Source organism: Varanus komodoensis, unplaced genomic scaffold (genome assembly GCF_004798865.1).
Source record: "Varanus komodoensis strain SLA01 unplaced genomic scaffold, ASM479886v1 scaffold49, whole genome shotgun sequence".
In the NCBI taxonomy this organism is placed as follows: domain Eukaryota; kingdom Metazoa; phylum Chordata; class Lepidosauria; order Squamata; family Varanidae; genus Varanus; species Varanus komodoensis.
In genome coordinates, this window is record NW_025336072.1 from 3,038,685 (window position 1) to 3,051,548 (window position 12,864).

Genomic DNA, 12,864 nt, shown 5'->3' on the forward strand with positions numbered 1-12,864 from the left:
ATTTAAATGGGTTGGCAAGTCTTTATTTGATATGGGAAGGTTAAGCTATTGCTGTTGGTGATATATGTTAAAGACTGTAAACAGCTAGGCTTTTATATGGAGTTAACCATATTTGATTAAATGGTGTTTAAGTTAGATGAAATACTAGTAATTTAAAGAAAATTGTTTTAAAAGATATTATAAGTATTAGTTACCACCAAGTAGAGTAGTTAAGATAATTGTAGAGATGTTAAATGGATATTTTTGATGTTACTTGTAACTGTGGTAGTGAGGAAGTTATTTATTATTAGAAAATTGAAAAGATCTTGAATTGTCCAGAAATGTTTAGCTCGAACTTACCACTGAAGAAGAAAGAAGATATTGCAATCTTATTTAACTTGGAGATGCTTCCCTTTGACATTGGTCAAGAGAAACAGGATTTTGTAAGAAATGATGAGACTGAGTTCACTGATGAAGAAGAGGAAGATAGTGACTTCTATCAAATCTGGAATTCCTTTTTTTTTTTTTTTTGGCTGGACAAACGGGACTTGGTTTTGATCTAAAGATGTTTTCAAGTTATTATAAATGGATTTTAGTATGATCATAGAATGTTAAAAAATATGTAGTAGGGGGTTGACCCAGTAAATCCGGTGTGCGATGACTGATGTTTGTAGTATTAGTTTTAAAACCTTAATAAATTTTTTTACAAAAAAAAGTCCTGCATTATACAGTACAATACAATATTTGGGAAATCATGACCTCACCCTCACCTTCAGAATAATGTAGATTTTGTTCAGTTTTTTGCAAAGTTGCATGATTTCTTAAGCAAATCACACACACAACATAGTGTGTGACGTGAATACAAACCAGAATTTGGTTGCACACCTTCTAGCTCAGAACTAGAAGTGGTATTTTAATGTATGCAAATAACATAATAATAAATGGAAAAATTGTTTTCTTCTTATTATTTTTAAAAGATATCTTTATAACCAAAATAACTGAAAGCAGGGGACATATGAGATGAAACACAATAAATCCAAAATAAAAACATACAATCATTAAAACAGACATCTACAATGGATTTAATTTACCTGAAGTAGCAAAAGTCTGCTTAGCTAAAAGCCATCTTTGGGTGCAATCTTACACATGTTTAGACAGAACCCTGGCTGGAGAATGTTGGGAGTTGTAGAACTTCTACATGCATAGGATTGTACTTATAGTTTTCTTCCTCCAGTTCCTCAAAGAGCAACCTTCAAGAACTTCCTTAGGTAGCTGATCTTATTATAAAAGATCAGCTACCAAGAACATCCTACTTCCTGCCAACTCCTGCCCTATTTTAGAAAGTGTGCACATTCTTAGAAAGGCCACTTTAGCTTATCTTAAGTTATTGTAAAAGTACATAAAAGACAAAACAGCGTTTTAAAACTTGCACACCAAGAAATACCTTTTAAAATAATTTGATCCACTACTTTGACTCTACTTGAGTAAGCTGGTAGATGCTTAGATTTGTTTGTGCTAGTTCTGCCAGTGCCTGAAAAACTGCTAATGGAGCAATGTCACAGCTGTACATTTCCATTTAGCCTAATGTTGCATACAATCCTGTTAACCCAAAATGCAGAGCTACAGTTTAGAGTCAAGCAGAACAATTCCAATACAGAAACCTCAGTTTTTCAAACCTTCCTAGGTTACTTACTTTTACATAGGGGTCTTGTCCATTTTCACTTTCTTTAGGTTCTTTCAGCAACAGAACTTTCATTGTTTACTGGAAAACTGCCAGAAAACACAGAAACCCAACATGAAAATATATCTAAATTAGATCTGGAGGATTCTTCTCCGTACAATGGCTTTACCAGTTGAGTATCACAAAGAGCAAGGTAATTAACAGCCACACTGAAGTGTTACTGGTTGCACAATGAGTAAGCAGTTAAAGTGTATTTTCTGGAAACGAGCATCTATGCTGATAAAGCTAACAAAACTAATGTTGGTTTTAAATGATATGGTTCCCACCCCAATCCTCGAAGGAAGAAAAGATAAGATATCCACTTCATCCATTTTCCAATTTTAAGAAGTATTCTCTTTGTGTACAAAAAGGCAACCGATTAGAACATCACCAAACTTTCAAAAAGTATTAGAAAAATTCCATGCAATTCTTTTGAGAAACATTTCCCAGTACATCTATTTTTTTTTAATTGCTCATGGGTAAAACAGGAAAGACTACACATGCCAAGAAACTGCAGCTCTACTCTACTCGTATTTAAGTATCAAAATACACTAGAGCACTGGCAAGTCTTGATAAAGAGATGCCTCACTTTTGCTCAAAATGCATTTTGAAAAAAGTCCAAATCTAGTGAGGATCCTCTTACATGTTCTTCACAGAATGTAAAGATGTATTCATAGTCAGCAAACCAGCAGGCATGCTAGTGCAGTTTTACATCTCACAAATAACAAAACCTGGTACGCCCAGTTTTGATTTTACAGAACAATTGGCCACATTTATGCATACAGTGACCCAACTCAAATTGAATGCAATTTGTATGTGAGATCTTTGCTTGGGACTAAAGCTGATTTCACATAGAAAAATTACTCTTTTTAGGGAAAGGCCTGGGTTTAAAAAATGCCTTCTACATGTGGGTAATTTTTTTACATATATTTTTGAATAACCCACATGTGCATTCTAAAAAGATACACTCCTACTACTGGTGTGCTGGACTACCTTTGGAATATATACGAAAGGATTATTGTTAAGAAATAACCAGTATAATACAAATCACTTGTGACCTACAGCCAGGGGTAGAACATGTGTGCTTGCACTGGCCTCAAGCCAGTCCCCACTGCCACTGTCTCCTGCACTGTGCAAATTCATGGTGATAAAGTGAACAAAAACCTGGCAGTTGGCCAACAATTTTCACTAGCAAATAATTATGGAACAGTAAAAAGGTAAAATTTAGCTTGAGAACACTGAATTTAACCTTTTAACTGCTTCATAGTAAGGTGTTGCTAATATTCAAAAGCAAGCTACCAGGTTTTGGCTGGTGCCAAATACGGAGCTGCAGAGGCTCCATATTTGGCACCAGCCTATAGAAGGGTTAAGAAATAACTGTAATTTCTGTACAGCCCATAGAAGGGTCCAGAGCAAAGAAACTGGCCCAGGGACTCCAGTATTGCCCATTTAATGGAGTAACGCATGCCATTAAATTATACCCTCTATTGCAGTGATGGTGAACCTTTTAGAGACCAAGTACCCAAACTGGACTCAAAACCCACTTATTTACACTACAATAAAACCTGAAAACTGAGATTTTAGTTTAGACAAAACAACTCGGAGCCAGCCCAAGCAAATATATATATATATATATATATATATATATATATATATATCTCCTTGGCAGCGCACTGACCGGCCATGCAAAAGCTTGGATGAGTCACAGCTAATAAGTTGTGGCTCATGACATCATCACCTGACACCGTTACTCCTTTCCGAGCATGCGCATGGCCCCTATGTGCGCTGTTATCCAATGTTTGGCTGCTGAGGTGATGCTGGGGTGACTTGGCTCATGTGCCAACAGAGAGGGTTCTGCATGCCCGCTGTGGCACGCGTGCCATAGGTTCGCCATCACTGGTCTAACCCTACCCTGGTGCACTCCCCTAACCTTAATATAGGGCTAAAGCTCCAATGAAAAGAGGGTGATTTTGAAGAAGGCTTCGTTGAGGAGCCCTTTAAAGGGAGCCCCCCTCTTCACAGCCATCTCGTCACGACGCCAACCGGAAGTCTCATTTCTGCCCATTCTAAACACATTCCAACAGGCAAAATCATGACAGGACACCTCATTTTTCTAACCCTAACCCAGTGATGGTGAACCTTTTAGAGACCAAGTGTCCAAGTGCCCAGTGAACCTTTTAGAGACCAAGTGCCCAAACTGCAACCAAGAACCCACTTATTTATCCCAAAGTGCCAACACTGCAATAAAACCTGAATATTGAGGTTTTAGTTTAGAAAAAACAATTCACAGCCAGTCCAAGCAAATACAGTGCACTGACTGGCCATGCAAAAGCTCGGATGAGTTGTGGCTAATGAGTCATGGTTCATGACATCATCGCCTGGTGCCGCTACTCCTTTCCAAGCATGCGCATGGCCCCTATGTGCACTGTTATCCAATGCTCGCCTGCTGGGGCGATGCTGGGGTGACTTGGCTTGCGTGCTGACTGAGAGTGCTCAGGGTGCCCGCTGTGGCATGCGTGCCATAGGTTCGCCACCACTGCTCTATTGTATATCTTATTACACTAAATCCTGGAAATGAAACAAATCTCAGTAAGAATTTTCCAAACATTCAGCATTTCAAGTCTTTATCACTTATTTTGGGAGCAAAATATATGTCCACAAGAAAGACAAATGAAAAGATGCAAGTTCAGAGAAAGATTAATTTAAACCAGAGTGCTGTTTTAGCATGGATTCCAGAAATTCCCTAATAATGTGATATAGATGCCCATTTTTCAGGATCACACTTCCAAATCAAATATACTTTGGATTCCAGGAATCTCAAAAAGCTTTAGGTAGCAGAAACAACTTGGTCTAGAACCTTGGAGAGCTGCTCTAAGTTACATTAGGAAATAGTGGAATAGAGAGATGATTTGATCCAATATGATAGCTCCTTCTTTCTAACTATGTAGGTGCTATGCCTAAATATGTGATGGGGCTTATGAATTTGAAGCAGTTTCCAGCATTAGAGTTTAGTTATAGCTACAACTCTGTTTTAATTTGGTGCATATTATACAAAAACTAATATCAAATTTAAAGAATAACCCACTTTCCAGAATTATATACAAATTCTATATACTTCCCCATATAAACTGCTTAGCCTAAATGCTTATTTCCAAAGAAGTCCCTCCTTCTGAGTTGTCAAAAATACATATTAGTGAAAAGTGAAGGGGGTGCACCTTTTCAGCTTCCTGAACATCTGGAATGGGTGGTAACGTCTAGGGTACTGGGACCTCTGATGGCATATGCAAAATTCCATATAAAGGAAGAAAAATGTTGCCTATTCACTTCTGTGAGCAAAGATCATTCATGGCATTGCAGTGGCTTGACAGTTCACCCTTTGTCTAAGCAAAGTTTAAAGAACAAAACAAACTCCTTTAAAAAATAAATTAAGTGCATTTTGAGAAAAATCTATCTAAAGATAGTTTTCCATTTAAGATACATTATAGCCCCATTATGAAATAAAGATAAGATTTTAATTATGCATTATGAGGCTGTATATGCAAGCAATGTTTAAATTTTTTGGTAAATGAATTCCATTAATCCATTCACAAGGTCATGCTCTTCTAGGGGTTTCTGTAAGATTAATGGGCAATTTCTCTCTATAAGGTATTATCACAGATACTTGCTTCATCACAAACTGTGAATTTGTGTCTGCAGAGATCACATGCCTCTTCTTCACATTAAAAATGTTAGAAAATAAGCATACAGAATTGAGAAAAAGGCCTTAATCCCATTGTTCCTTTGCAGATCTGTGTACACAGAATCAAACCCTTACCTCTTAAGTGCCAAATTTCAAAAAGTTCATTGAATAGAAGGTTGTTGGGAGTGGAATAGACCTGCACAAGAAGCTAAGTGTGAGGAGTGAGGACAAACAGTAATAATCAAAGTGAAACCTTTGAACAGAATAATCCACAGCTCTTCGGATCTTTTTGTGTACAGCCCGAGCTTTATTCTATTATTCTTTCCCTGGAGGAGAAAACCTATAATGGCAGCAGACCATAAGAGAGACCCTGTTTGGGAATATTTCAGTGAAGTTCTTCTATCTATGGTTAAGGCAGGTATCCATGCAAAACCATGATTTAAATCTAGTCTTACTAATGGTTTAAATTGTGATTTAAATCAAGGCTACCCTCTCCGGGGCACAAAAATAATTTTTAAAAGGTGCAGTGGCATCCTCTTCATAGTGCACTTTGGCTCTTTGGACAGTTTGTTACTGGCTGCTGATTTGTTGTTTACACTCTCTTATATTCTGCCTAGTGTTTCAACACAATTGAATTTTTGTAACACTTATTTTGCACTCTTGTTGTCAATGAGATATATGTTTTAATCCTGTGAACATTTTCTGTCCACAAACATCTCAAATGCTACAAAAATGATAAAAATATGTTGAGTACAAGACATTCTAAGTGTTATTCTGATACCCACACTTGAAGGATCTGTTCTACATCTCAAAAGATAGTTTTTGCAAAGATTGTGAAAAATATTTCAAAAGGAAATTCATTTGTACACTTTCAATTGCCCTCCATAGAAATGCATACCCACAGACCAGCCCAATGCATGCTTACTCTTTTGAAGCCTATTTCCTATTAAAATTGCTCAGCTTTGCACTTAGCTTCAAGAAACTCAAGTGATAGCAGCTTTTCAGCTAATAGCATTTTCAACCCATCCCTCTGTGATCTCAAAGCATGGGCAACTGAGCTAGGAAGCTCAGTTGCAACAGTGCAGATGATGCAGGTGTCCAAGATAATGAAAAGTATCAAAACAACTCCAAGTGACACTGGTCCATGTGTCTTTTGATACTGTGCCTTTGGACACCTCCCTTTGAACCTCCTGTCCCTTTGGACACCCTATGCCCATGGACACCTCCCTTTATGCTTGACAGGGTCCCCTGATCCTCTAAAAATTTTTTTTACCTTGGGTAGCTGCAAATTGAAACACCTGACTTGCAATCATTCAGGGGTCCCCAGAAACAGAGCATGGCTATTGGCTGGAATGTTCTTTCATGCATACTTTTCTCTTTGTTACTCAGTGCCTGATGAGTTGCAGCTACATATGTGAACCAGGGATTGAACCTAGGACCATCTGCATGCAACACTGTGTTCTACCACCAAGCTACACCTCCTTCCAAATGCCTTCAGCCCCCAGTATTTCCACAGAGTTTCCCATCTGAGTACTAACCTGCCCAGCTCTGCTTAGCTGCTAGATCAGGCAAGTTCAAAAGTGGTATTTGATCTGTGAAAACTAATCCATATATGTACTTCATCACAATTCTGTAGTCATTTAAATGATGAACATGCATTCGCAGCCTCTTAAATCAAAATAATTCTGCAAGTGTCTGTCACTGAATCAGCTCAGAGACACTGAGACCTTCATGGGAAGGAGGGTTAGATGATGGAAAACAGGAAGACAGCCTTCTCAGTCCCAGTTCTGGAACTGCAACCCCATTGACCCAGCTGGCACCAACTCTGCCATCCTTTCAAGCGCCAGATTAAAATACTTTGTTATGTTAAGAGATTTCATGGCTTTAAACTGTGTGTGAGAGAATTTTAGTTGTTCATTGTTTTAAATTTTGTACTGAAAAATTTCCTTTTTTGTATCTGTATTTAGTATTTGATTGTATTGTTGTTTTCCACACAAACAAGTTCAGCTATAGAGTGGTACAGAAATGAAATAATTAATGATAAAATAACAACAACATACTATGGAGTAGTCTATAAATGTTAAAAATGCATAAATAAATATACCATCTAATACTATTACTCCTTCATGGATCACTGCCTTGTCATGGCGAAGGGGCTTGCGTAGCTCAATGAAGCTATGAGCTATGCCGTGCAGGGCCACCCAAGATGGACAGGTCATAGCAGAGAGCTCTGACAAAACGTGATCCATTGGAGAAGGAAATGGCAACCCATTCCAGTATCTGTGCCATGAAAACCCCATGGACAGTACCAAACGGCAAAAAGATATGATGCCGGAAGATGAGCCCCTCAGGTCGGCAGGTGTCCAATATGCTACTGGGGAAGAGCGGAGGGCTACTACTAGTAGCGCCAGAAAGAATGAAGCGACTGGGTCAAAAGCCGAAAGGACACTCAGTTGCTGATGCATCTGGTGGTGAAAGGAGAGTCCGATGCTGCAAAGATCTATACTCCACAGGAACCTGGAATGTAAGATCCATGGATCAAGGCAAGCTGGATGTGGTCAAACAAGAGATGACAAGACTGAATATCGACATCTTAGGAATCAGTGAACTGAAACAGACAGGAATGGGTGAATTTAATTCAGATGACCATCAGGTATACTACTGCGGGCAAGAATTCCTCAGAAGAAATGGAGTAGCCTTCATAGTCAATAAAAGAGTAGGAAAAGCAGTACTGGGATACAATCGCCAAAATGACAGAATGATCTCAGTTTGAATCCAAGGCAAACCATTCAACATCACAGTAGTCCAAGTCTATGCCCCAACCACTGGTGCTGAAGAGGCTGAAGCCGACCAGTTCTGTGAAGGCCTACAACAACACCTTCTAGAATTAACTCCAAAAAATGATGTCCTTATCATCATGGGGGATTGGAATGCTAAAGAAGGAAGCCAAAAGATAACCAGAATAACAGGCAAGTTTGGCCTTGGAGTACAAAATGAAACAGTGCACAGGCTGGTAGAATTTTGTCAAGAGAATACGATGGTCATGGCAAACATTCTTTTCCAACAACCCAAGAGACGACTCTACACATGGATATCATCAGATGGTCAACACAGAAATCAGATTGACTATGTGCTCTGCAGCCAAAGATGGAGAAGTTCTATACAGTCAGTAAAAACTAGACCAGCAGCTGACTGTGGCTCAGATCATGAGCTTCTGGTTGCAAAATTTAGGCTTAAGTTGAAGAAAGTAGGGAAAAGCACTAGGCCACTCAGGTATGACCTAAATCATATCCCTGATGAATACACAGTAGAGGTGACAAATAGATTTAAGGAATTAGATCTGATAGACAGAGTGCCTGAAGACCTATGGACGGAGGTTCGCAACATTGTACAAGAGGCAGCAACTAAAACCATCCCAAAGAAAAAGAAACGCAAGAAAGCAAAATGGCTGTCTGAGGAAGCTTTACAAATAGCTGAGGAAAGAAGGGAAGTGAAAGGCAAGGGAGAAAGGGAAAGATACAAACAATTGAATGCAGAATTCCAGAGAACAGCTAGAAGAGATAAGAATGCCTTCTTAAATGAACAGTGCAAAGAAATAGAAGAAAACAATAGAATAGGGAGGACCAGAGAACTCTTCAAGAAAGTTGGAGATATGAAGGGAACATTTCATGCAAAGATGGGCATGATAAAGGACCAAAATGGCAGGGATCTAACAGAGGCAGAAGAGATTAAGAAGAGGTGACAAGATTACACAGAAGAACTATACAAGAAAGAGCTTAACGTCCCAGATAACCACGATGGGGTAGTCACTGACCTCGAGCCAGACATCCTGGAATGTGAAGTCAAATGGGCCTTAGGAAGTCTGAGCAACAACAAAGCTAGTGGAGGCAACAATATTCCAGTTGAGCTATTCAAAATCCTAAAAGACGATGCAGTAAAAGTGCTACACTCAATATGCCAGCAAATTTGGAAAACTCAACAGTGGCCACAGGATTGGAAAAGGTCAGTTTACATTCCGATCCCAAAGAAGGGCAATGCCAAAGAATGTTCAAACTACCACACCATTGCACTCATTTCACATGCTAGCAAAGTGATGCTCAAAATCCTTCAAGCTAGGCTCCAGCAGTATGTGGACCGAGAACTACCAGAAGTACAGGTAGGATTTCAAAGAGGGGGAGGAACTAGAGATCAAATTGCCAACATACGCTGGATCATGGAGAAAGCTAGGGAGTTCCAGAAAAACATCTACTTCTGCTTCATTGACTATGCTAAAGCCTTTGATTGTGTGGATCACAACAAATTGTGGCAAGTTCTTAAAGAGATGGGAGTACCAGACCATCTTACTTGTCTCTTGAGAAACCTATATGCGGGTCAAGAAGCAACAGTGAGAACTGGACACGGAACCACTGATTGGTTCAAAATTGAGAAAGGAATTCGGCAAGGCTGTATACTGTCGCCCTGCCTATTTAACTTATATGCAGAGCACATCATGAGAAAGGCAGGGCTAGATGAATCACAGGTTGGAATTAAGATTGCTGGGAGAAATATCAACAACCTCAGATATGCAGATGATACCACTCTAATGGCAGAAAGTGAAGAGGAACTAAAGAGCCTCTTGATGCGGCTGAAGGAGGAGAGTGCAAAAGTTGGCCTGAAACTCAACATTAAGAAAACTAAGATCATGGCATCCGGTCCTCTCACTTCCTGGCAAATAGATGGGGAAGAAATGGAGATAGTGACAGATTTTATTTTCCTGGGCTCCAAGACCACCGCAGATGGGGACTGCAGCCAAGAAATTAAAAGATGCTTGCTCCTGGGGAGGAAAGGTATGGCAAATCTAGACAGCATACTAAACAGCAGAGACATCACCCTGCCAACAAAAGTGCATATAGTCAAGGCTATGGTTTTCCCAGTTGCAATGTATGGCTGTGAAAGTTGGACCATAAGGAAGGCTGAGCACAAAAGGATTGAGGGCTTTGTATTGTGGTGCTGGATGAGACTCCTGCGAGTCCCTTGGACCGCAAGGCGATCAAACCGGTCAGTCCTAGAGGAGATCAATCCTGACTGCTCTTTAGAAGGCCAGATCCTGAAGATGAAACTCAAATACTGTGGCCACCTAATGAGAAGGAAGGACTCCCTGGAGAAGAGTCTAATGCTGGGAACAATAGATGGCAAAAGAAGAAGGGGACGGCAGAGGATGAGGTGGCTAGATGGAATCACTGAAGCAGTTGGTGTGAGCTTGGGTGGACTCCGGGAGATGGTGGATGACAGGAGGGCCTGGAGAAATGTTGTCCATGGGGTCGCGATGGGTCGGACACGACTTCGCGACTAACAACAACAACAATAACAATGCTATTTCAAGAACTACAAGTCATAAATTCTTACAATCCAATACAGAACTCAGTTTCAATGGATACACCTTAACTTACAGGATGAGGCTGTCAGCCCTGGCTTCACAATGTAAGATTGATAAAAACAAAAATTTCACAGGCTGTTATATCTCAAGCTTGCCATTCTCCTATATCCAACATGGGGATATTAATAGCAGGCTACATTTTGGGGTTGCTTTAAGTCACAATCTTTCAGCTTAAGCTTCCTTCCCATTTGTGACATAGTATAATACTGGACATTACAAGGAAGTTGTAAATTATTTAATTTAATGTAATAAAACTATGGTACTGCATTAACGTCTAACTTTGTTTTGACTTTTGGGAGAACTGAATGATGCTGAGAAAGTAAATCACACAGTAAACACAAAATTAATATCATTTCTCCCCTTCTGATATTTGCAAGGAAATTCCTAAAAATCTGCCCCTACATGGGTGAAGCAGTGCTATCAACTTTAGTTTTATTTCTATCTCTTCCTTTTTAATTTTATGTATTAAAGAGGGGTCACAATGCTGTCATATCATTTTACTGAAAGCAAACATTTTTGCATTGTTTCTTGTGAGTACTTGTCAAGAATATCAGAACTGGAAGTCCAGCTTGGAAACAATAGAATTGCTATGTCTTTTAGCAATTCTAAATGTTAACTTGCTTCTGGGCTTAGCAATGAACCCCTGTAAAGTAGGGGTCCCAAACCCCCGGGCTGCAGACTGGTACTGGTCTACAGCCTGTCAGGAACTGGGCCACCCAATAGGAGTATGCCTTGTTTCTCCAGTGAGATGACGATGTGAGCTGCCCCTCAACCAACAGTATCCAATAGCATGTGAAGACTGTGGCTTGGGCACAGGGCAGGCACTCCAATAAAAAAAGGTGGAATGATTGAACCTTAGACCAATGGGAGCAGACGAATTGCAGTGAGGCAGCAGGGCAGGCCTATCCATTTTGGAAAATACTGGAAAATATTTCCTATGACAGCGTGAACTCTACTGCAAACTGTGCATGTGAGGGATTTAGGCTGCGTGCTCATTTATGAGAAACTAATGCCTGATGATCTGAGGTGGAGCTGAGGCGGTGAGTTGTATAATTATTTCATTATATATTAAAATGTAATAATAAAAAATAATGTGCACAATAAATGAAATTTGCTTGAATTATCCCAAAACCTCCCCCCTCCCCCATCCATGGAAAGATTGCCTTCCACAAAACCGGTCTCTGATGCCAAAAAGGTTGGGGACTGCTGCTTTAAAACATGTGAAAGTCACATACATGCATTGAAACTGACATACACAGAGTGTTCACACATTGTAATTAAATGGAAGTACACCATTTCCCCTGCACTCATAAGGACACATGAAAAACACAGATGGAAAGTACAGGAGGTAGGGGTGTGACAGGCAGTGTGTTTCCGGCTGGTTTGCGAAGTTAGAAGGGTGAAATGTGCAGAATGGTGCATGACGGTCTTTTCTTCAAAAATCATTTCTGTACAGAACAGTCTTCCCGGAAAGTTCACCATTCCTAACTAACTAGGACTTACGGGAACTGAAGCCTCAAATATCAGGAAAGGATCAGACTGGAGAACGGTGGTATGGAAGAGCCGTTCCTTCCCCTCCACACAATCGATACACTACCACGCAGACCTCTCACCTGATTGCAGGTGGCTGGGTGGACTTTGTGGCTACATTAACCAAGGAAGAGCAAATGATACTCAGTACATTTTAGAAGCGCGAGTTTCGGTTGTTCCTTAGTAAACAGACGGGTATTCCAGTGCTCAACCCTGACAATCGAAACAAGGGCCGAAGCGGATCCCTGCCTAGGCTCCCGCGCTAAGGCCTCCCATACCCCGCCTCCCCGATTTTCGCGGAGCCCATAACCGGGCGGCAAGCCTGACGGGCGCGATCGGGACAGACCAACGTAGGGGGGGAGGGCTAAACTCGTTTACGCCACATCTAGCGGCTTTCCGCTACTCTGGAAGCGGCGGCGACTGCAGACGACCCGGAGCTACGCTCACCTCCGTGGGGAGACGGTTCAGTGAGCGGGAAGAACACGACGCTCCCACCGCTCTCCCGCCCCGCCGCCGGAACGGCCTCGGCTTCCGGCTTCG

General features: G+C 40.6%; 1 protein-coding gene across 4 annotated transcripts in view; it reads right to left on the reverse strand.

Annotated features, from left to right (window-relative positions):
* Window positions 1-12,863, reverse strand: part of UROS (uroporphyrinogen III synthase) — a 34,737-nt gene extending 21,874 nt beyond the window's left edge. For 2 of the 4 annotated variants that reach the window (XM_044445568.1, XM_044445571.1), the window contains exons 1-2: window positions 12,772-12,863; window positions 1,673-1,749 (exon numbers count right to left, since the gene is read on the reverse strand). In XM_044445568.1, coding sequence (XP_044301503.1) covers window positions 1,673-1,735 — 63 coding nt within the window. In that variant the 5' untranslated portion in view covers window positions 1,736-1,749; window positions 12,772-12,863. The other 2 variants (XM_044445570.1, XM_044445569.1) reach the window with 2 other exon arrangements.
* Between the last annotated feature and the right edge of the window lies 1 nt (window position 12,864).